General features: G+C 42.6%; 1 protein-coding gene across 1 annotated transcript in view; it reads right to left on the reverse strand.

Moving 5' to 3' along the window:
* nme7 (NME/NM23 family member 7) overlaps positions 1-26,333 on the reverse strand; it is a 36,269-nt gene extending 9,936 nt beyond the window's left edge. Inside the window, exons 1-9 of the mRNA XM_080725890.1 lie at positions 26,277-26,333; positions 22,617-22,718; positions 20,616-20,782; positions 17,394-17,504; positions 13,734-13,784; positions 13,250-13,457; positions 12,957-13,062; positions 4,305-4,369; positions 3,403-3,471 (exon numbers count right to left, since the gene is read on the reverse strand). Coding sequence (XP_080582016.1) covers positions 3,403-3,471; positions 4,305-4,369; positions 12,957-13,062; positions 13,250-13,457; positions 13,734-13,784; positions 17,394-17,504; positions 20,616-20,782; positions 22,617-22,718; positions 26,277-26,279 — 882 coding nt within the window. The 5' untranslated portion in view covers positions 26,280-26,333. The remainder of the gene's footprint in view (positions 1-3,402; positions 3,472-4,304; positions 4,370-12,956; positions 13,063-13,249; positions 13,458-13,733; positions 13,785-17,393; positions 17,505-20,615; positions 20,783-22,616; positions 22,719-26,276) is intronic.
* Between the last annotated feature and the right edge of the window lie 101 nt (positions 26,334-26,434).

Here is a 26,434-nt window from a genome sequence, read left to right on the forward strand (position 1 = left end):
GAGAGGGACACACAGAAAAAGGTGAGAAGGGTTTTGGTCAACCGACCTTCATCAAATGAAATGCTGCAATGGAGAATTGTTTTTGATAATTATCAGAACTAATACCTTTATGTACCATATTATGTACTCTATTATGTACTCTATCACTAAATAGGGTTCAGTATGGGATAAGGTATTTTAAGGACGATACCGATACTTTGTGCCGATATTGCACAGAAAATGAAAACATATGTAGGCCTACTGCAAATTCAAAATGAAAATACCAACACCTACTCTCAAAATCCTACCTATTACCTTCATTGGTATTACTATTGAACAAAATATAAATATCAGCGACATCATATTAAAACAAATCCAGGGAAGTCTTACCTATGTAAGCCTTACATAGGTAAGACTAGTAGAGTCCTCCGCAGTAAACATAGAAGTAATATCAGATGTGGTGATGAGCACAACCCTGTTGCAGCACATTTTAAAAAATGTGGACCACGCACCCTGGGGTAACTTCCCTTCCTTTTCTCCAAGGTACGCATTGTTCAGCACCTGACATTTCTTTGTTGGGATGTGCGTGCTTCCCTTTGGACTCTATTTAAAACAAATCCAAACATCTGTCCAATATATATCGATTGAACATGCATTAATGTATTACATGCACAGCGAGCTTGTACATCATCCATGGACAGAATGTAATTTCTGCTGTATGTGAAACATGTTCAGTTTCATTATACAAACCACAGTGAGAGAGAGAGAGGAGTATGAATGTGCTGTTGAGGAAACCACAGCAACAAGACAGGCATAATGACTTCCCCAGACTGATGACCCTTCTGTTCTGTCTGGCTGCAAGCCTACAGACACACTTCAAACGCTTATGACATCTCTCTCTTGACTCATTTCTTGCCGCTCGACGAGTTTTGACGATTTGGGGAAGTTTCTGAAAATAAAAATGTAGCCTATCTTTCACACTTCGTTACAGTGCTTTATATTACCCAGCGCAAAGTTCAGAGACAGTTTAACCACTTAAAGCCGAGTTCACACCAGCAGGGACAGCGAGATCTATCACTGCCTCGTTTTATTGCAAAGTGGGCTTGCCTGACGTACAGTATGAGTGACAGCCTCGTACAGTAGATACGAGAGCAGCGATGGAGTGAGATCTCTGCTGATCTGAGCGGTTCGAGGCAGCACAGACAGGGAGAAGTACAGACACTTGACGCTCGCCTCTGGCAGGCCATTCTTTTTTCCAAGACCTATACATTTTAGGTAAGAAATAGGACATGCAGTTGCTCAATCCTGATTAATTTCCCCATCTACAACGGACACTGATAATGTTGTTATCAATATTCAGCACTTCCACGCTCGGCTGGCGCAGCGATAAAGTGCCTGCCCTCCACCACGGAGGTTGCGGGTTCGAATCCACTGTGGTCTACTAACTGGAAAAATCAATGACCATACATGAAGCTAGTTAGCATTTTTTTTTTCTTTTTTTTTTAGAAACCTTTTTTTCTTTACGGATTATATTGTTTTTTCTAGATAGATATTCATTTGCATTTGTTATATTGCTGTTGATGTACTGACATTTAACCTGGTTTATTATTGTGATGTTTTCTCTGCTTATTGTAAGTCGCTTTGGATTAAAAGCGTCTGCTAAATGCCTAAACTGTAAACTGGTGCATTCGGCTTTGTCGAGCGGCTAGACAAACACGCGTTAGGGAGATGGAAGCCGGGGAGGGTGATAATTGTTAGCCTGGCAAGCCAACCTCATACTGTGCTTTCACTCACACATTCCTTCCCACAATATGAGTCTGGACTTTGGGCTATTAGGCAGCTTGAAAAGTGGGCAGGAGTACTGGCCTTGACAGACAGACTCCTCTAAACAATCAGCGTGGCAAACCATCTGTCATCACAGTGCAGCCAGTCTAGCCATAAAGTATAACTCCTAGAGAGAGTGCTTTTATGTGGAAGACGTTTTTTCTCTCAACGTGTTCAAAATAAAAGCTCTCTACAGGAGTTATAATTTATGGCTACAGCCAGGCGAAAGAACGGCAAATAAACACGTCTTTTCGGCCGATGAACTCCACTAGTGCATACTCCTGTGCCTTTTTAATTGTTGTAATTGATTCCAACTCTGAAAGAACTTCACTTATTGCTTGTTTTCTCGTTTCAGCGTTAACTGTTACACTTGTTGCATCGAGGGCAGCCATTGTTGTTTTGAATGCCGCAGCATGCATCTACGTCACATTCTACACATGGACCAATCAGGGGAAGCTTTTCACTTGTTGTGCAGACAGCAGTTGAAACGCAGTCACTGATTGGCCCCAGATCAGAAAATGATCGGGGCTAATTTCTCATACTCGCTGCCTATACGCCGAAGTCCAGACCTGATACTGGGGAAGGAATGAGTGAACGCACTATCAGGGATGGCCCGCCAGGCTAGATAATTGTCACTGTACGTAATCTTACAGGCTGGAAGGGCACGTGTCAGCAGGGAGTGTTGGGCGGGGGAGTAGGAAGAAGGTTGTATGTCCTCCCGGGGGGACTCCTCACTGGCAGGTGAGTCAGTAGGATACAACAGTAGTGATACAACACAGAAATATGTGTGGGGAGGAATCAATTGGTATAACGACAAAATTGGGGAGAAAAAGGGGTAAAAAGCACAAAAAAAGAAGAAAACTCTTGCCACGGTAGGAAAGCAACAGACGGTCCTCTCCACAGATGCAACGGAAATCGCCGCTGCTGGTGAAATTCAGGAAAAACCTTTTGTAAAATAGCCTAGCACAGGGGTCTTCAACATTTTCAGGCCAAGGACCCCTTAGCTGAGAGACGGATGAAGCAGGGACCCCCTCTACATGTTGCATAAAACTGTGTCGCAGATTTTCATCGATTTCTAAGGTAGATTCATAGACTTGTCATCAGTCGATGTTGGATTCGTGTTAATGTGTTTTTTTCATACGCGGTGGCGTTCACCGCCACCGCGCGGAGTGCAGTGCCCAGCCTCAACCCGACGCGCGGTTTTCCGGAACCGGTGCGAAAGGTTCGGAATTTCCGTATGCAGAGCTGATTGTTGACATCAGGCTGTTCAGGAGGAACCGGCGCAAGCGCTGACTCATTGTGACATCACTTCTGCTGACTCATTCTGACATCATTCCTGTGCAAATAGTATGCAGAACTGATGTCTGACATCAGGGTTTTCCTGAACCGGCATAAAAGGCTCTGACATCACATACGCCACATGACCATTAAGTGTCCTACTACCTGACACCAGGTCAAATGTCATCAAAGTAAGGAGACCACCGCCAACCACTGCAGAATTTGTCTCTCATTCTCAGAGTTACTAATGGATAAACTGGCACAGGGGATTTGACTGTGTACCGGTAGCATTAGAACATATGAAGGTAAAGTCATACTCACAGGGTACTCCGTTACAACCCCTTTGTAAACTTCATAGAATTCTTCTGCATTGGCCTGGTCAATATTGAACTGTGGAGAGAAATTTTCAACCTGTCAATAGACTCAGTATAATAACTGCATTTCCTCAACTTAACATAACATAAATAGAAAGACAGATACTGTCAATCAAAGAGGAAAATGTATCACAGGGGATCCTACTGTTCCAGAAATGTCACCTGAAATCAATGAGAATGACATGACAAGGAGAACTCTCTAATTAAACAGTCTTGTGTTAAGTTATTTGGGTCGGATAGGATTTGTGATCATGCAGTAGCTTCATCTCCACAACAGGCCTTCTCTGTTCACACAAAATGCCTATGAGGATACATTTGCCGATTTATTACTAATCAACAAGCAAGAGTACACATTTGAAGACAAAGCTCACAAGCGATGAGTCATTTCACTCCTAATAAACAACATGCTCAAAGCTTTGTGAGAGATTAAGAGGGAGAGAGATAGAGAGAGAGAAAGAGAGAGAGAGAAAAAAAGATTGATTCATTTTTGTCCCACGGCCAAAAGCGTCATTTCCGATGTGGCTACATGAATAGACATATTGGGCATCAGAGAGCAGCAGCACACACATTTGTGACCGTTAAAGGTCACTGTGAGCATGCAGAGAGTGGCAAGTTCAATGAGGTCAGATCAGATCAGAGCCGAGCAGACCAATGGCGTTATGCCCTGAGGTCACATGCGTAGAACTACATTACATGGGGTTATGGGTGCTAGCAGGCAAAAGGCCCATTTTTCCTATAATTATCCCATTAAGCCATTATCTAAACATGTATGACTCAGATTTTCACCCTGCCATAGCTTTAGCATTAGGGCACTCATAAAAATAAAAAACATTATAGTTCATATCTCACCATCTGAAGGGCAGCGATCTCAAATCCAGCTGCAGATATAGAGTTAATAATCTTCCCAGCCAGGCCTGAGTACAAAGGAACCACAGTAATTACAACAAAATAAATGAATACATATACCCCAAAATAGTGAAAATAGAAGATAACAAGATCAAAACACGTTGCAATGGGTTGTGAGCTTGTAGATTGGCTGTTGTCGCCATTTGTCGAAGTACAGTATACAGGCCAGGGATTATTGATTGGTTTTTAATGTTGTTTTATGTTTTTACTTTTCTTTTCTGCTTTATTGTTAATCATGAGTACTTTTTCTGTTAAGTACTTGTGCTTCATTTCTGCTCTGTAAAGAACTTTGAGCAGCATTTCATGTCATGAAAGGTGCTATACAAACAAAGTTATTATTAGGCCTATTTATTATTATTACAACAAGTTAAACAAGAACTGTGATAATAATTACAGCACTCAGGCATTTTTACATGTTTTTACTTGTCCTGTAAAGTCGCTTGTAAATATTCATAGTTGCGGGTTGCTTTTGTTAGAGCTTGTTTTTCGAAGTGTAGTTGCTTATTTGGGCTTTCTTTGAAGATTATCGTTTTAAAAAATAGGGCTCAAGTGGTGAAAATGGTAGCTTCTTTTGGACTTGTTTTCATAATCTGTTCGCTTGTTTCACACAGAATCTGTCAAATGTGGCAACACAACAGAAAACAAACAAAAGCATTTAGCGCAAGCTTTGCTTTGGAGCTGAGCGATTGTAATAGCAATTGAGAGTTGAGATTAACAATAGAGATGTTACCAATCAATCGGCAATGGATCGGATCGGGCCGATCAAAGCGTGATCGGCGATAATCGGTGGTTTAGATCAAAAGGTAAATTCACCGATCCAATCCGATCGGTGCATCCGATCAACCAGCCGTTCAGTATGCCCACTTGAGGCCATTTTGGGGTATTGATTTCCACAGTGCTGAAGGAATAATTAGTTACTGCTATGATAATAAATACATAGTAATGCTGGTAATTAACTATAAGGCAAATATATAAATTAATTCATGAGTGAATTAATTAATTAATGTTACTTAAAACATTAACTCTTTGAGCGCCAGCGCCCTCTAGGGGCCAAAGAATGCCAGCGCATCTCTCATAGGCGAGCGCTTTAGCTTCCAGGACTTCAGCTTCCAGGACCTGACGTGCTCACGTTGATGCACAGCATGGAAATGTCCCGGATGAAGATGCTAACAGAATGGCTATTCCCATTTTGTCATCTAAAAGATCATTTTTGGGTGATTTCGCCGTAAATAAACCTCGCGCCGCTTTCCTAAAACACAAAAAAGAGATATAAGCCTTTAAAGATGCGGTCTTTCATTGGATTAGGCGGAGATTGGCGATTGCGTTCGCAAATTACGGCCGGCCGGGACATTGTTAGCTTTCGGCTAGTAGCTACAAAAATCAAGCCAGGCTTCAGAAGGCCTCTTATCATTTTATTCATTTAATTAAATAAAGCCGAACTACTTCGGGATCGGCACACTCGTGTACTCATCGGAAGCGGCGCCGAACATCGGGTGAACATTGGGGAGCTCAAAAATGTATTTTAAACCATTTTTAATGGAATATATCGTCGGACAGAGTAGAATGGCTAACTGGCTAGCGGCTAGCGAGCCAGGACCACCCACGACTCTACAAGCAGCTCGGGGTAAGTGAATTAATAAAAAAAAGATTGTATTGGATTGAAATAAAGCCGAACTAGTTCGGGATCGGCACCAGATGAGTTAACATTTAGAAAATATAAATAATATATAAATAATAACTTGATCGGATCGGCGATTGATCGGTATCGGGTGATCAAACTTTTGTGATCGGTGCTCGGTGATCGGTTCCAAAAAACCTGATCGGACCATCCCTAATTAACATTATGATTTATATAGACCGCATGTATAGAGGGTAGTGCGGCTGTAAGATACCGCTTGGGGACAGTGCCAGCTGCCTTATGGGTAGGGGGTTGTGCCAAGCGCAGGGCGCAAGATAGAGCCAATAATTACAAACTTAGGCAGCACCAAACTGAAGAGAACTGACACAAAACTATTAACCAGCAATGAACAGAACACATAGCAGAGTCTTTATAGTCACTCTGAGTCATTAGACAAACCAGATACCCACAGCAGGTGAGTTCTCTCAACTAAGGCAATGAGGGAGGAGAACATCCCTCAACATAACTGTTTCGATATAAAACCTAAAAGATGGACTACCACCAAGTGTCATGAAAACCTCACCACCCATTCTTGATTTTGACCGTGATTGTAACCTTGACCTCAACCAAAAAATAATAATCTCCTCTGGACAGTCTACTGATAACTCCCATCAAGTTTCAGTTTTTGGAGCTGTGTGAAGCACAGGCTCCCTATACGTGGCCGTGTGGGTCTGTGTGTCTGTCTGTCTGTGTGTGTGTGTGTCTGTATGTAGCCTGAACTTCCTAAACTTCGCCACGCTACTAGTCCCACAGTTTTGCCACCACACACTCGCGCCATATGTCAAATCGACCGGCTTACTCGGGAATAGTGGGCTAGTAACTTGCTAACAGAAAGGTTCAATAGTTTAATTGATATTAATTTATTAGTGAATTAATTTTCCCCATTGACTTATAATGGGAATCGCAAAAACTCACATTCAATTATTTGTCTCTCGCAAACCATAGGGGCTAGAGTTTCAAGACTTGGAGAGGAGGTTCATAATGATTTCAAGGATTAAATAAAAAATAATTGTGTCATTTGGCCGCATGGTGGCGCCATAACACCCCACTTTACGTTTTGGCCTGTAACTCTTGAACCGTAGGTCGGAAAATTAAAAATATTTTTTCCCTGGATTCCTTGGGTCATGACGCATCTCCCCATATAGGCCACGCCCATTTGCGCCATGATAGATTTTCCGCCATCTTGAATTTTCTCCAAAACACACTTTTTGCTCCTTTTCCTACATATTTTCTTCAAATGTCACAAAAATCGGTACACATGATCCACACACACACACACACACACACACACACACACACACACACACACACACACACACACACACACACACACACACACACACACACACACACACACACACACACACACACACACACACACACACACACACACACACACAGCTCCACTTCACACGGGTGTGATTTTTTTATTTTTTTGAGTTGTGGCGTGATTACAGTATGCTGCCATGCATGCAGGTGGGAACACGGTAGTCCCTAAACGCCCACTGGTTTGTATGTTAATGGTTTTATTACAGCAGCAGTGGCCTGCAAAGACTTTGATCTGTGTCAGCCATTTTGTGGAGGCATTCTCCTTTGAACAAAGTACAATGAGATTACCTTACTAATGTTGGCTCCATTAGGGGTAGAGGATACATTGTCCCTGTACAGGGTGTCAAGGTTAGTCCTTTATAGGCATACACAACGGAGGGCGTCGGCCTCCTATGCTCAGTGTGTACAAATCTATCAATAAATATCTCTCATAACTGACTAATCCACCTGTAACACCCATCTCTGTGTTAGTCCTGAGTTACCCCATGTCCTCTGTGCCCTTCTCCCCAAGGCTGCACCCATCTGCCCGCTAGGACGAGGAACAGTCGCCACGGCTCCCAAAAGCAGCTGGTACTGTTGCTAGGCGATCCGGCTCTGGCTGCCTGGCAACAGATGCTTCTCTATTCCAGTCATGACTGAGTGCAATTTCGGTCACGACTCCTCCTGTGATCGGCTGTGCATTCAGGATGGTCACGGCTAGCCACACAATTAACGCTCGGGGCAAATCAAAGCGATATTTTCTCTACAACTGCCCTTCGTCCCGATTGATGAACCCAGTTTATGTTTGTTAATTAACTGGGCCTCAGACTGAATTACCGAGGACTCTGAATGTGTCTTGACATAATGTAAACACACAGTGAAAATGAAGTCCTGCTAGGGAATGACATTCTTGTCACTTGTCAGTGACTCATCATTACTTAGACCTCCAATTAAAATTAATCAAAACATCCTCACAGAGAGTGCTTTGAATATCAACAAGACACAGACACCAGTGATGGAAGTAATCCGAGACAATCTGACATCTTTACTGTAACCACAAGTCAGTAATAAGTGCTGTAAAACACTGGTTCCCAAGCAGTGGGTCGGGACCCATTTGTGGGTCGCGGACACATTTCTATGGGTCCCTCCATTCTTGTTTCCTACATTTTGTTATTATTTCAACAACATTTCAAAAAACATTGCAATGATTTTTATATGCAATGTTTTTTTTCTAAGTAATTTCATGAATAAATAAAAGAAAAATCTAAGATATTCCATAAATTAGAAAATAAATGTTTAAGAAGCAGTGAAAATAGCCGATCTACAAGCCAGTGAAAATAGATCTACAAGCTCACAACTGTCTCTTCGCGGCGTTCACGCCACATTGTGAGCTTGTAGATCTTTACATCTTTCACTAGCTTGAGTCCCGGGCGAATGTGTCATTTCTCTTTTGGGTCACAGGCTAAAAAGTTTGGGAACCACTGCTGTAAAACATGCTGCACAGTTCCCTTTGTAAACAGATTAAGTAAGGATCCATCATAATATGATAAGAATCAAGTCTATATCCGAGAGAGCCTTGTAAGAGGTAAATGCCTTTAAATTGAATTAAAGGAAAACAGTACCTGACCTGTATGTGATTGTGGATGGATAATACCTAAACAATGTAAGTGTGTATATCAGAGTGGCATATTAGCATGAAAGAATAAATAAACTATAAGTAGTTTAGTTTATTCTTCCGAGCACAGGTCTCCGCCAGGTCAGGTAGGAGTGTGCATACATAGTTTTACATTGATCGGTGGAGTTATAGGTAAAACACGACCTGTTAAATAGCGCCACCATGAGGCTGATTTGAACATTTTGAAGTGAAAAATGTTCCTCTGCCTAGTGGGAATGTGCATGATCAATTTCATCAAAATTGCACGCTGTGTTCAAAACGGAGCAATCCTGCAAACTTTGGAAGCCAATCTTAGCCAATCAGGATGGAATATGGTAAACCGAACAGATTCATGTTGATCACATTCACATGACTGTAGAGATACTGTCTACCGATTTGCGTGATTTTGGGGCAAAATCTGAGTACTGTCCAAAAATGTGTTTTGCAAAAATCTGCCTCATGGTGGCGCTAGAACAAGGCAATGTGACAAATGTGGGGCAGAGGTTCTGAATGGGCATCCAGGGAGTGTGTGTGCACAGTTTGCCTGTCGGAGACAATGAATTAACTCAAACTCTGCCATCAAAATACCCCTTTGTACCCCTTCTCTGCCATGCCCGTAGAACCCGTAAATGTAATAAAAATGAATTAAAAAACATTTTTTTATCGAACCGAGCTAAAATAGGCCGGAACTAATGCTCCGTGATCGGTTTCTACACGGACACATTATTGAGCGGACAACTTTAACATTGGAGTCCCTGAACCGGAAGCGGAAGTCCGTCCTCTATTTTGGCCCGTTAACTTTCTGTCTGAACTCCGCGGCTTACAGATGGAGAACTTATTGATCAATTGAAAAAGTTTCAACGGATTTGAGAAGCTGATGGAATACGCGAACACACGATGCATAGCAGTGTCCGATCACGCACGATGGGAACTGGACGAGCGCCCACGTTAACAGGTAGGAGAAGCCGGCAGTGAAAGACATAGAGAAATTAACGGGCTTTACGGCCGTAAACTACGAATGAGTTAATGTCACTCCTGCAGTTTACTCCATAGACAGACCAAATCCCTGCCTTCGTGTCAGATAGTGTTCATAGAGCCTACATCGACCTCTTAATTCCTTGAAAATTAAGTATCCATTTCATCAAATGCCCTAATTATGGTACTGCTAGCACTTGATTTTGATGGCACTGCTCTATGCCTTGATGGTAGTTAACCACTGGAACTCTATATATCTTTGACCCGGGGTCCCCCAAGGGTCGATACTCCCCTCTACTTAAAATAGTCAATCTACAAGCTCACAACACGTGTTGTTGTGAGCTGGATATCTTCACAGAATGTTTGTCCCAGAATAGGGATGCAAGGGTTGATTTGGTTAAGTTGTTACTGGCAATGACTGACTGCTGCAAACAGAGCACGTCTATACTTTGGATAGCGTTACTTATGGGCCTGCTGCTAATATTAGATTACACTGAAACAATTGGATGACATTAGTATACCATAATCTCATAGCTACCATTAGCAGGATGGATGTCTCCTTGGATTTCTAATGACTTCCTCATAGCTGCTTACAACCTGTGGGTTTTTTGGCTGTTATTGATCCAGATCCTGTTGAATTCACAGCACGTACACGCACGCACAGCTTCACATTTCCCAATCCAAAATGTCATCTCGGTTCCCAATCTGCTCAAGAATTTATCTTGGCAGCTATGAGAAAGTGAGACAGTTGCACAATACCATGCCGGTGTGTGCGAGAGAGAGAGAGAGAGAGAGAGAGAGAGAGAGAGAGAGAGAGAGTGCATGTACAACAAATGAACGACACATCCACAGAGACTCAAAAGTAAACAGAGTGCAGATCGGATGCCTTTTCCACAAGCCTGACAAAAACATGCACCAGTGTCACCCAAAACCTACTAATGTAGAGGAGAGGAGACCCATCCAGAACCAAATAAACCACAAAAAACACCAGATGAAATGAAGGGGATTCTCTACCTAGAATCCTTGACAACTTTAGGGGAGCTCTGGCAAGTCTGCAATGGATTGAAACAGAAGTCAGAGCTGCTGGAATGAACTGGGTCCATCCACAGTCACCGCTTTGGAGAGTCTCCTCCAGCTTTGTCCGGATAACCGAACATTTCACAGGTCAGAGCCCGGATGGCATGCACACCGTGCACGGGGATCAGAGCAGGGATTTGGAAAAATCCAAAAGCAAGGTTGGTTTACAATGCAGTGGCTTTGTGTGACGCAAACTCATTAACAGGCATCGAGAGGAAGGGGGTGCTGGCTGTTATGTAAGAGCTACGGGCCACGGCTGAGCAGACGTTCTTATACAACAACTATCTGGCCTGGGAGACTTGTACGTACGCATATATTGGAGTTAGGGCTGTCACGATGTGACATTTTACATGACGATTAATTGTCACTCAAATAATTGGCGATTAACGATTTAATTGTGTTTTTGACGTTGATAATTACATTTCTGTTTGGCTTTTAGGCTTTGAAGTTGCACATGGCAATCATGACACATAACCTAAATATACAAAAAGATTACTGACATATTTGACAACTTTATACTTAAAAAATAACATTGATAGTGGAAATAGCCGATCTACAAGCTCTGTGAGCTTGTAGATCTGCTATTTCCACTATTTTTTACATTTTTGGAGCTGTGTGAAGCACAGGCTCCCTATACGTGGCCGTGTGGGTCTGTGTGTGTGTGTGTGTGTGTGTGTGTCTGTCTGTGTGTATGTAGCCTGAACTTCCTAAACTTCGGCACGCCACTAGTCCCACAGTTTTGCCACCACACACTCGCGCCATATGTCAAATCGACCGGCTTACTCGGGAATCGTGGGCTATTACTTTTCTAAGAGAAAGGTTCTATAGTTTAATTGATATTAATTTATTAGTGAATTAATTTTCCCCATTGACTTATAATGGGAATTGCAAAAACTCACATTCAATTATTTGTCTCTCGCAAACCATAGGGGCTAGAGTTTCAAGACTTGGAGAGGAGGTTCATAATGGTTTCAAGGATTAAATAAAAAATAATTGTGTCATTTGGCCGCATGGTGGCGCCATAACACCCCACTTTACGTTTTGGCCTGTAACTCTTGAACCGTAGGTCGGAAAATTAAAAATATTTTTTCCCTGGATTCCTTGGGTCATGACGCATCTCCCCATATAGGCCACGCCCATTTGCGCCATGATAGATTTTCCGCCATCTTGAATTTTCTCCAAAACACACTTTTTGCTCCTTTTCCTACATATTTTCTTCAAATGTCACAAAAATCGGTACACATGATCCACACACACACACACACACACACACACACACACACACACACACACACACACACACACACACACACACACACACACACACACACACACACACACACACACACACACACACACACACACACAGCTCCACTTCACACGGGTGTGATTTTTTTAAATATATGAACATTTTTCAACATGGAAACGATTATGACGAAAAATAATCACGATTATTTCAAAAAATCACGATTAGACGATTATGTAGTAATTGTGACAGCCCTAACTGGAGTAATTACTCAACGCGTGTGTGATGGTGGAGGGCTGGGCAATATGTATCAATATTGTGATATGAGACTAGATATCGTCTGGCATTTTGGTTATCTTCATACTGTGATATGACATACAAGTTGTCTTTTTCTGGCATTTAAATCACTTAAGCCCTATTTTATATATTTTTTCAAAAGTAGTGACAATAACACGTCTACAAGCTCACAACACATCACAGCGCATCACACGTTTGTAGATCTGCTATTTTCAAGGAAATAAATGTCATATTATTGTCACAATACGACAATATCGTATTGATGATTTTGTCCCATTGATCATGGGCTGGTGTTTGTGAAGAGATGTAATACATGACTTATAATAGTTTTGAAGAGGAGACCAAGAACAAGTTCCCTACCTTCCGATATGGCGTGTGGTTTAATGATGCAGCACGTGCAGTCTGTAAAGTTGGCTGTATTTGAGAGACCATGACCAGTAGTGGATGGAAAGAAAAACTCAAGTTCCTAGGAAAAACAAAAACAATAACAGTGAATTCATATGTTGTTATAACTCAATATAAATGTGTTGAAAACATTATCAAGTGATTTATACTTGGCTCCATGCACCAAAAAAAAGGAAATCTATCTGCCATTTCCGGTGCATGATGATGACATAAATCAGGCGTTAATATAACATGCTAGCATGTCTCACTCTCGCCGCTGCAGTGACTGAGTCAGAGCCGTGTGCCGCGTTTTGGACACCATCTGCTCCGAACTGGGCACGGACGCTCTCCAGAGCCTCGCCCCGTGCGGTAGAGGAATGGGTTTGTCCCAGCAGCCTCCTCCACACCGATATGGCCTCCTCGCCCATGAGTTCCATGGCAACCACCGGGCCCGAGGACACATGCTGCACCAGGTTGCTGCAAAGTTCATCACCGGGTGAATAACCTTTTGATTCAGATGCAACTCACACTTTCACGCACGCAATGTGCGCGCACACACATGCATGCACGCATGCACGCACACACGCAAACATGCACCCAGCCACACACGCTGTTTCAGCTACTATGTCATATCTGGTCAAATGTCATGGCAATGTCACTGGGAAGGACTGTCAGAGGTTACGCTAATGACGAAACGTCCTCTGCTAGCTCCCACCGGCTCCTGGCTGGTAAATCATTCACACAGGAACTCACTTGAAGAAAGGCTTTGACTGGTGTTCCATATAAAAGTCTGCTGCTTGCCCCCTGTAAGGGAAACCATAAACGTGGGGTTAATGAGTGTCCAAGTCAGATCAGATATTCAATGTTAACTCTAAGGAATACCTGTGGGTAGGGATGGGACGATATGAAAATGTCATATCACAATTATTGTGACCAAAGAAATCGCGGTTTACGATATTATCGCGATAATCCAAAACCATTATCCTGGGGCGGAACATTTGCAAGGCGACGTGTTGTGAGCTTGTAGATCAGCTATTTTTTGGCAAACACATTTGATAGAGAGTGAAAAAAAAGACTGTATCAAGTATGTATATTATTATTATATTATTAAGTACCTTTTACCAATTATAGAGGGTTTAAATGGTACCAGATATGCAGCTCTGCAAATAAAAGGTGAATTGATCCCAGTGCATGACGGAGGACGATATCACGATACATTAAATCTCCACGATAGGATTATCGTGATAATATCACTTATCGTCCCATCCCTACCTGTGGGAGGGATGTACAGATGGCAATCCTATGTGTCGTTTGTGCCAACAAACCATGGCACAACAAGGCACTGCGATAATTGGTTTTCACTAGTGATACATGTATGTGACATTTTAATTGCAAGTGCTAACTGCTAGAAAGGTGGACAAAAGATAGCTGTAGATTCTTTCAGCTGGTATAAATTGTTAAGTAACCTTCTACAGGAACATTTCCTTTTTAATGTTGTTTATTTTCCCTCCATATTTTGTCGTTATGCCAATTCCCATGTTTTACCCCCCGGTAATGTGTCCCTGTCACTGCTGACCCTTTCTGTCTGGTCTTGGAGACGGGTGCAGACAACCACGTCTCTCCTTCGATACGTGACAGACATCGACAGTCACTTCTTTTCAGGCAAAGCGCACGTGGAGGAACACACTATTCCTTGCTGAAGTGAATAGGCACCCCTACCAACCCATAGGAGTTACTAGTGCAGCACTCTAACCTAATGCGGACAGTTTAGTGTAGGCAGATGGGCGGGCGCGGCGAGTCTCTCCGCAAGTCTCCAGCCAATAGCATGTGTTCTCCTCCCCCCACCCCCCTCTGCTCCTCTGCTCAGCGCAGAGAACGCTGCTGCGTCATGACGTCAACACATTTGGTGTGACGCTCTCTGCACTCTGATTGGTTAGGGAAATTCTACACTTCCTACAATAGTGATCATAACGCGATCGCCTAGGCTTCTTTTTCTTCTGATCGCCTAAAGAAGTCTGGGTTTCCGAGGCTACTAGTGCAGTGACAGAGGAAGTGTGATTCTAACCTCAGCCTCCACAGTGGTGGGCAGAACTTCGACCCTGTGCCATCCAATGCCCCTACAAGAACATAAATGTGCATTGTGGAATGGGGAAAAGACAGAAGGGTTGGCCTCAGGTCAGTCAGGTGTCTTTGTGCATCTGTGTGTGCATGCTTATGTACTGTATCCTGCCTCAGCCAGTTCAGAATTTTACATCTTTAGAATGATTCTGATTTGTAATTATGTTTAGACCAAAGAGTTGCCTTTGAAATCACATTGTTGTCAACTGATTGATTCTATGCACTTCTGGACCACAACCATAACGAAAACGTTTCCAGGCGTCATCAATCAGCTGAATTTCCCTTGATGGATTACACCTGTCAAGCCAGTAGTCTGTCTCCGCTAAAGGGAGCCGAGAGCGTTTGGAAGGCATGACAGGCAACACAATGCAGACGTGCAGACGGTCTGCATGCATCCACGAGAGAAAAAATCATCTGTGCTTTTTCCATGAATGCCATGTCTGGTCCCTGAAGGTATTCCCGCTCTCCTCAACTCTGTGTGGTGGCCAGCAAATTGACTGTGCATTATGCAGCCTTGCTTGAGGTGTTTTTGTTCTCATGTCCAAGGCAGGGCACGGTCTTCACAGTCACGTGATTCTTTATCAAAACAAGGCTGATTCTTCACCCCAAATAAAGGCATCAACCATATGCTAATACTCGGATATACACCGATGCATTTTCCGATCGTCTGTTCGCCATGAACCAGGTATGCAAAGACCTTACACTGCAGCCCTTTACACCTTTGTGCTTGGATTGCACCTCTGGTCGCATGAAATAAAAACAATGAGAGGTGTGCTTGTACCGCAGTCTCCCATCTGCAACCCAATAGCAATGGCAATAGCCGCTACATCAACAGCTGACCATGACAGGACAGATGACACATCATCTTTTATGTTATCACCGTTGTTTGCTATTAAATCATTTCCCCTGTGGCAAATCCACATCCCATGCATAATTGATGTGATGGCCCACAAGGTAGAGAAGGTTTCATCTGCCTCCACCGCCACCGGAAGAAATGTTAAAACTCAATTACACTGGTAATCGGACCTGCTTGTTTACAATCTGCACAAACATTTATCTTACATTGTCAAGAGAAGTGGTAGTACGATGGGCATCTGTGACATGTTAACATGAAAATGAAATGTGATTGTGTGTGTGTGCGCGTGTGTGTGTGTGTGTGTGTGTGTGTGTGTGTGTGTGTGTGTGTGTGTGTGTGTGTGTGTGTGTGTGTGTGTGTGTGCGCGCGCGCGTGCGTACCGTTGTTTCCTGTTGAGATTGGCACATTTCACCCAGGTTTTTTCATCTCACTCATGTCACTTTGTCTGCTGACCTCACTCAGCAATGAAATAAACAGAAAAAAAAAAAAAGAAAAAAATCACAGGAGGCAAGCAGTGATCACCCCATGATGCAATGTAGTTTCAAATGCACTACATTGCAGGCGCTTTTTGAGAGTGAAAAAATAAGAAGACATGTGTGACATGTGTGATCTGGCAGCTTGCCTCAGGAAATGTGCCAAGCTCAATAGGGAACAACGGTACGTACGTAAGTTGTGTTTGGGGTGAACAGTAAAATCCTCCGTGTTCATTTAACTATTGACTTGAGACACTACACTATGATCTTTACAAATAGATAAAACAACACTAAAAGGTATTAACGGTGTGTTGTAAATCTTATTTATATCTTCTCAGTTCATCCTATAGTTACTTCTTAGGCAAGGGCTTGTGTGTGTGCTTGATAACGTGATCGTATCATGATCAACCACATGAAACCTTAGCATCCATATTCTGGATATGTCACACTAGGCGAGCAGCATTCAGCAAAAATACAAATAGCCAATCTAAAATCTCACAACATCAGCTATTTTTGGCAAAGAAATAGATATAGGGCGGCGGGGAGGACCAATTACAGACCCATGGGGGAACCCTGTTAGCTGAAGCACATGAGGTGTAATACTTGTTTGTTAACTGGGTCCAGCTTTAACAGGAACGGAGATAATAATCATCTCATGGCAGGATGCTCTGATTCCTAGCATTTGCTCTTCTGCTTGACGACCAAGCTGCAGGTAATTAGTGAAATGCCAGCGCCTTCTGCCCATTGGCATGCCATATGTTGCTGACATGAGAACGCTGCACTGTCCGCCTGCAAAATGGGAGAGCTCTGGCATCGGGCAGCCTTGAAACACCTCCCTCTCCTGGACATACAATTCAGTCTGATATATTATGTCTGGTAGTGACAGTGACAGGGAATTGTTGGCCAGGGAGGGACTCTCAATTACAGACAAGCACAGATGCACCCACGTACACCAACAAGGCTTACCCAGTCAGCCTGACCATTTTGGCTTTGGTCACGATCAAGTTAGCGGCATATATCATCTCGAGGATGTCTCCCGTCTTGCCAACTGCATCCGGCTTGATCATTGCAAGAGTTCTGGGGGAGAAATGATAGGCAGAGGAGATGAGAACATACACAACGGAACAAAAGGAAAACTAAGACTGACGTAAACCTGTGACACTGTGAAGGGATTATCGTGACTGAGAGTAAGCAGACTGCAGACAGACAGAGGTGCTTTTTATTCGTGGCAGAGGCCTGTGGAGCTACAGAGTGTTCTATCTGACTCAGTGATAAGGCTTCGGGGATTAACAGACTGTTTCCGGAGTGATAATCAAACAACCACAAGGAAAAGAAAATGTTTTTTTCTTATCAAGATTTTCAGACTCACCTACCCTGTAAAATCCTGAGTTACTTTGGTAACCAAATGTGTGCGCTCTCATTGTACACTACACTCTTCTTAAAAGTTACTGTGTACATCAGGGGTGGGCAATTATTATACATATTATATACAATTATTGATATTCTAAATGGTGGTTTACTGGGTGATCATGCCAGACTTGGAAAATGGTTGAGTGATCATAAAGTACAGTATGTCTGAAAAGGTTGCCCATCCCTGGTGTACATGGTTGTTAGACTGGAAATTAAAGTAAATGCAAAAGGATCATGCATCACCTAAGATATTGCTCATTTTGAAATTCCAATCAACTAATCCAAACAAACGATATCAATGTAAAATGTAAATCCATAAAAATAAACTTCCTGGAGAGATTATACTGCACTTTTTCTTCTCAGGCAATTGGCCAACAAGGTCCTCAACAACTAACATTTGAATGCCAGCATGCCAGACCCAGTTGTCGGATAGGACACCTACTGGTTGACAAGTAGTACTGCCTGAGGCTCATATGCTCGCTTGATATCTCCCAATGCAAAGCCGGGTTTGGTCTCCCACACAGAGAACACCTGGTCTGAATCCCAGTAAGGACATGAAACCTTTTTATAGCTTTAACTGATCACTGCCTTTGGTGACTGAATTTCCCTCATGGCCATCAATAAAGGTCTTATCTTTTTCATCTTATCTTACTGCTAACTAGTTGACAAATATTACATGATTACCAGACAATGCTCAACAATCCTTAGTCAACAATCATTAGCATTTATTCAGTTACTGGAGTAAGAGAGGAAATTACCGTTTTGGAGATGCAAGAGACTAGGAAAGTCTTTTGTACCGGCTGCTCTCAAGCTGTACAACGAGACACACAACGGTCGATTGACAAGGACTACCTTCCTAACGTAGGACGACGGTAGCCTTTTTTTCTTTACTGGAACTATATCTGCACTGACTCTGACCTCTAAGGACCTTCCAGGGAGGGTGCTCTTGTGCGTCTTGCTGCATCACCCTTTCTTGTTTTTTTATTTTCTTTTGCTAGTTGTTTTTATTGCTCTGACCTTTGGACACTGCACTATTAGGTTGTGTTAGTAGTTTCTTTTAGTATTTCTGCTTGTGTTTGACATGATGTAGAGATACTTGTTGCACTAACTAGCATTGACTGTTATGGTCACTTTGATTTGGGCACTGTATTATATTGATAGTCGTGCTTTAGGACACTTTATGTATATATATTATTCGTTCCCTTTCCTGTTGTACCTTGCTCTTACTGTACTTACTTACTGTACTCTGTTCTTGTTTTTTCTTTTTATCTTTTTCATACTTCTCTGTAACTTTGTAAATAACCTTATACTGCTGTGCTACCTCTGGGCAACTCATTTTCCCCCTTGTGATAATAAAGGTATCTATCTATCTATCTATATAACCTCTGAAATTAAAACTAAAATTAGATTTCAAATTATAGTAACTGAAGGGACGTTAAGTTATAACTCTGTAAATCTTAGAAGAGTAGAAATAGAGATTAGACAAAATTAGAACGCAATTATTTGAACCCAAAGCAGCAGGAATTTTAACGCTTTCAATGCCACCTTTTCACCACTAGAGGGCGCCCAGTGGCCATAGAAAACACCCATCCACAAGCGCTGTAACAGCACAAGCCGTGCGCAGCCATGACAAGCCTGAACACTTTCCTTTGTGTCATCAACAGGGACAGGATGAAGTTAGCTTGAAGTTAGCAATTGGCTACCAAGCATTTTAGAAGCCCTATTTTCGGCGATTTAGCCATCATTAACACAACTACTGCCTCTTAATCTGAAGGTTTGCTTGGTGCCTCGGTGCCACGCCGTTTCCTCCATAGGCCGCCGCTATTATTTTGGGGGCTGGAAGGGGGTTGTTTTTGTTTTTTTGGATTATCACTTGACGGCAACGATTACGTCATCTAGTCACATGACAGTGTGGGTCCAGAAGGGAAACATGGCTGCGCCCATCCCGAGTCTAGAGTGTGCAGAGTGGAGACCCCTCTTTGTATACAAATGTCTTTTATGAGTTATTGAAGTTTCTTTATGGGCCTCTCAATGGATTTACTATGGAGGAGCTTCACTTCGCGTGCACGCCCGATGTGCGTTGTAAACAAATCGCGGACATTACCGATGCGGGCGGGACCGGAGCGACGTACAGTAAGTAATAATATCTTTACTGTATATACAGTAAGATTGACAGTCCTCACCGTCAACGGCGCCATGGTATTAACCCTTTCAATGACGGTGAGCGTCGTCAGCGGCAGCAGAACAGTTAAACCTTGCACACCTCATGGATATGCATGGAACAGAGAAAATGAGCTCTAAAGATCCTGGATTGCATTGGAGTGGATGGTAAATATCGGCGGCGCGACGTTCTCGCGGGCCGTGTAAACAGATGACGGCCGGCGGCCCGGCTCGAAAAAAAAGATTTTATTTTTATTTTTACAAAAACATTTTTTTTTTAAAAGCCGAACTAGTTCGGGATAGGCACCCAGGACGGTCCAAATCATCCCGAACTAGTTCGGGATAGGCACTAAAGCAGTTAACACTGAAACAGATGAATGAAAAAGATATTTCAATCTTCATTTAATGATGTCGGAAAGGGAATTAGACTTGTCACTGTTAAATATACACTAGCCTAGGGCATGTCATTTGAAAGGATTACACCAAACAAATCCTCAGTGTTCATTTATCCATTTGTATGCTTTACAGGTTCATTCTTACAAATGCATTTTGGTTACATTTGTACACTCAAGATGTCACAGTGTATGTGGACTTGTTCCACAACCAACAGAATCATACCTTTCTTTTTTGCTGCCGAGTTTGTTTGTTGTATACTGGTCTCCGTATCCAATCAGACTGAGTTGCCGTGAGAACACATTCACCCGATTCCCAACAAACAGATCCTCCTGGCGTATGTCATCATATTTGGTCCTTCTCAAAAAGATCCGCTGGTTTTTCACATCGAACTGTGAATCAAACAGGCACATCCCTAGTAAGACTACATTTAGAAGCTAACCTGAAGTGCTGGAAGTAGCATCGATGAATCTAAAATGATAAGAGAGATTTCAGCATGATGTGTATGCTCTGATGAAGGTCTGATAAGACTGAAAGCTCAAAACAAAGTGAAATACTGCATAGATTTGAATGTGTGGAAATAGCTCCTATCAGATTAAAGACATTTTAGCTAAAACAAAGTGGCATATAAATATGACACTTTGTGTAAGTAAGGTTGAACATACTCACTCTCATATATATTGTTGATTTTACAACAAATTAAATTACCTATTTTACCTGCACACACTTCCCGCCTGGAAGGGGCTCCACTCTTTATTGTGTTCGTTCTCAAGATTTGTTTCTTTTACTTTCCTATCAAGTTTTATTTTTCTTGGTTAGGTCTCCTCACTCAAATGTGGGTCCAAAGGCCCTGACACACAAGACCGACTTGCAAGAACTAAAGCCTGATATACTGTATACACTTAGTTGCATTTGTCTTGCACCGACAATTGACAAATTCAAGCAAAGACTGCATCTGACAGTCAGCTTATCGCAGACTTTTATACGTGAAAGGAAATAACTCTCCATCTATACCAGGAGTTGGCAACAGTCTGTAGCACAGCAAATCTAGCAGAGCCAAAGCTCCAGTCCAAAACAGAAATGACAAGGGTCTCAATACAAAGAATGGACTTGTGTCCTTGGGAAGAATGTTCTCGCGTGACCTTAGGGAGAACTGTCATGACTACTAGTAATATAATTGCCATATTTTGATAAATGTCTGGGTGAATACGTGAATGAATAAGATTATAGCAAACAATTTAATTTAAAACCAATGCAATCCAGCTGGGTGTTTGGCGCTGTCACACCGACATTGAAAGGAAGGACGGATGCTCAGACAATGGAATGCACTTTGAATGTTGAGGATGAATCATGTTGTAAATGGAAATATCACATCTTTCAACCCTCCCCCCCTTTTATTTGCACAACACACCACACTAACATTTCGCTGCTCTGTGTGAGTAACAAATGAACATTATTTTTAAATAAGTGACATGGGATGATGTGATCAGACTGGACTTGGATGCAAATGAAATAATCTTTCTCAGAGTTGTGGCAAAAAGCTGTTTGAAAGCGAACATTGTGTTTTGAATCGCAGTAATCAAAATGCACATCATGTACTACGCAAAGAAAACTGAACACTGGGTTAAGTTCCACAATGGATGTACATGGTTAACACTTTTGGATGCATGATTGTCTCTGCTAGGCCAAAGGCGTGGCCGGGACTTTATGTTATTCCATCCTGTTTGGCCAAGATAAGATTGGCATCTTAAGTTTCCAGGAGTGTCTCATTTTGAACAGCCAAAAGGAGAACTTTACCTTACTGACGGCATCTGCTACTGATTCAAAGTTTACAGTCAGGTGATTGGCCATTGGTAACGGCCAAAGACCACCAACGGCATGGGACACACTGCAACAACTACAGGTGAATGTTGGCCACAGACGCTCAATGGCAGCTTTTCGCTTCCAAAAATGGCTTTTATGTCAGGCCAGAGCTTTATGGACAGAGGGTAATGTTTAGTTTCCTTTGTAAAATGCAGGCCTGTAAAGCCCCTTGACACTGTAACTGCGTTTGAGGTCTACGCAAATAAACTTGACTTGATTTTTGGTTCAATGGTCCATACAGTATATCAAAATAAATCTGACCCCTAGTGATGGAATATCATGTCACAAGAACTTTGCAGTGGTCATTCTAATCAACCACACATTATACAGTATTAGCTTTTAATAGGGTTTCACAATACTTACCATTTCCACTGAGCCATCTTTGGGGTAGTATAGCAGTTGGTAACGACGCAAGAGAGATGCACTGGGGTCAAACCACTCAGCAAGAAAAGCATAGCGTTCCGCCTGTGAATGACATTCAGTGATGGAATAAGTACGCACATGTTTTACTAAGGAAAAGTACCAATACTGCAATATAGATGTACTTAGTTTGTTACAAGTAGAAGTCCCGTATTCCTGGCCCAGCACCAGCAGGCCACATCCTGGCCTGCTGGGCTGGGTGCCGGATAAAAGACTCTACATGAAATAACAATAAAATCTGCACACCAGAATGCTGCTCCCATCGTGGTTTATTTTTATTGGTGGTAACGTTTCAAGCCAGGAGGCTCTTCCTCAGACCTTACCGCTCTAAAAGAGCACCTACAGGTGGCTGCAAATGTAACTGGCCCATGTCAAAAGTAATTAACTGTTTACTGTACATATCTTTCTTTCATAAGATGTTTTTTATTGGCATATTATTGTATATTGTTGTCTTTAATGTCTTGAGGAATTGAATACACAAGACCTCAATGGAAACAAGCCCTGAGGATAATCTATCATCCTTTTAGCATTCTTTTGTATAAATCTTTGACACTGTTCCTTGTTTTTGCAAACTGTTAATAGTATTCAATCAATCCCGGCTTGAAACGTTACCACCAATAAAAAGAATGGGAGCAGCATTCTGGTGGTGTGGATATTATTATTTTTTTTTTCTAAATTTTTATCCCACGATTTTTGTAACCCATTTTTTCACCCGGTGCCAATTGCCTAAGCTGTAATCCTGGGCTCTACTCTCCCTCTGCCAACCTGGGGAGGGCCCCGAACTGAGCTCATGCTTCCTCCAATGCATGAGGAGTGAGCAGGCCGCTTCTTATCACCCGACAGGGGGAGCTTCCCCGGTTGGACGTAGCGCGTGGAAGGAACACGTTATTCCAACCAGTTCCATTCCCCTCCATCAGGCGCCCCGGCTGGCCAGGGGGAGGCATTATAGAGACCAGGATTACTGCATGTTTTTGTGAGGGTATCTACCCTAGGAGACACGGGGAGAACATGCAAACTCCACACAGAAAGGCCCTTTTGCCAACCCCACCTAGGGTGTGGGCACTGATGACGCGGAGGAGGGAACACGCCCCCAGCACCCACAGTGTCCCCCGGCGGGAATCGAACCCAGGACCTTCTAGCTGTGAGGCGACAGCACTATTGACTGCGCCACCGTGCCCCGTGGTGTGGATATTATAATCATAAACTAAAACACAAGCTCAATTGCTTCCCACTGTAAGTCTTGTTACAATATTAGGCTAATAATCACTCAATATCTTTTATCAAACTGTTTATTGTCTATGTTAAACAGTGATGTTTTCGCCCCTGTCCGTCCGTCCGCATGTCCTTCCGTCTGTGGACAGCTAATTTCCAGCACTGTTGCCACCACGATGGTAGCGAAACTGTGCACACAGCACACACACTCCCTGGGTGCCAGAGCTGAACCTCTGCCCCCAATCTTTCATATGGGCCTGTTAAAGCGTGGGCTAGTCCCAGTTGTCCGACGTCCCAGTTGGGCGAACAGACTGTAAAGCAAGCGATCTTCATCCCATTCATGCGTTTATCGTGCGCTTGCCCTTACGGCCTGGGCATAAATATAACGATTGCATTCACCACGGCTTCGTAACTCGCGCGGCCGGCCCTGGCCCGCTCTTCGCGGGCACTCGCGCTCGCTGGCCTTTGCGCCGCTTGCAATGTCGTGGACAATAATTACAGTATGTTCGCCCAACTGGGACGTCGGACAACTGGGATTTTCCCTTAGAGCGTGACCAGGAGGCGGGTTTGTGCAAAACACATTTTTGGACAGTACTCCTACATCTTTTGTCCAAACATCACGCAAATCGGTACACAGTATCTCTATAGTCTTTCATCAAAATCTTTTAGATTTTTCATATTCCGTCCTGATTGCCTAACATTGGCTTCCGCCTTCCAAAGTTTGCAGGAGTGCTCCGTTTTGAACAAAATGCCTCAAATCATGAACACAAAGTGCGATTTCTGTGAAATGTTGCATGCACATTCCCACTAGGTCCAGGAAGAAATGCCACTTGAAACTTTTTAAAATCAGCCTCATGGTGGCGCTATAACTGGCTGATTCGTGTTGTTGCTTATAACTCCACCGATCATGCATTTTTGCAACCTAGATTTTCGACATCTGACTTTCATAGTGCCACCAGGAGGGCGACTTATGTAAAACACATTCTTTGATATTACTCCTTTGTCCAAAAATCACACAAATCGGTACACAGTAGTCATGTGATCAAGATGGATTTGCCTGATATATCATATTCTATCCTGATTGGCAAACATTGGATTCCAAAGTTTGCAGGATTGGTCCGTTTTGAACTAAATTAATGCCTCAAATCATGAACGCAGCCTGCGATTGGTGTGAAGTTTTGCACGCACACAGGGGCGTCACACCTAATTCTGGGCCCTGGGTACAAGGATTCACTGCGGGGCCCCCCATGAACGCATTATTACGCATTATTTTGTGCTTTAACTATTGAAAAAATAGCAGATATAAAAGCTCACAGCTGTGAGCTTGTAGATCTGCTATTTTTGATACATCTTGAAAATTGGAATATTTCAAATCCTTCTAAGGTTTTTTGAAAAAACTATGTTTCTATGTCAGTGGTGCTCAAACTTTTCCACGTGAAGGACCCCCAAAACTTTCACGACTTTTATAAAAATAGCAGATCTACAAGCTCGCAGCTGCTATTTTTCAATAGCAAAAGTATAAAACAATGAAGGCCCCTCCACCTTGGGCCCTAGTAACTCAGTCCCACTTCCCCCCACCCTTGTCCCCCCCCCCTTGTGACGCCCCTGCACGCACATTCACAATAGGTCAAGGAACATACCCTGGCCTTTACACATTGGCCTATTATAACGCCACCAGGGCAGGAGGCCACAATAATCTACCTGACCTGGCGGAGACCTGTGCTCGGAAGAGCACTGCTTCTAGTTTTTTGTTAATTTTTGTTAATGTTCATTTGATTCAACACTACTTTGTGCTTTTATTTTTTATATTTTATGTGTACTATTCTATTGTGTTACTCTAATATTAAAATATAATAAATCCCCACATGCATCATACAGCTAATAAATGATGATGTGTCAGTTTCTTATGTCATGAAACTGCCCAGCTGACATGTAACGAGATTAGCATCCTTTCTGAACAGAATACGAATACATTAAGTTAATGGGTGTAGAGCTGCAACTATTGATTATTTACTCAAATTAAAACTAATGTAACAAATTACAGCTAATGTAAAACTAGCTCTGGACCAGAGCTAATGTAAAACTAATGTAATTCGTGTTTTGTTTTCTTATGTTACGTTAGTCAGCTTATTATTTCTTTACAAAGAATAGGAAGAAAAAAGAGTAACCAACATCAATAACAGTTGATGTTTGGTCGTGTAACAATTAAGCGTTTGAAGGGTTCAATGATGTCAATGAATGATCAGCTAGCTGGGCTAACTTTAGCTCTATTATTAGCAAACGTCATTACATTCTAGAGGTTTCAGTAGAAGTACAACAGCAAGCGTTACATTGTAACGGTTAAATATTAATATAACATGTGCACTGAAAGCAAGTCACCAGCAAACTTACCATTTATGAGAAATAAGCTGACGCGGCTCGACAACTTGATGATGGCACCAAGTTTTTAGCAACCTAGCTACTGTCACCATAGCAACGATGGTGCTGCTGCCTGGTGCGTTTCAGTAATGGGAGACTGGGAGTTCTTTGTTCTTCCACACAACTTCGTG

Source organism: Nannobrachium achirus, assembly GCF_963921795.1.
Source record: "Nannobrachium achirus genome assembly, chromosome: 1".
Taxonomy (NCBI): Eukaryota; Metazoa; Chordata; class Actinopteri; order Myctophiformes; family Myctophidae; genus Nannobrachium; species Nannobrachium achirus.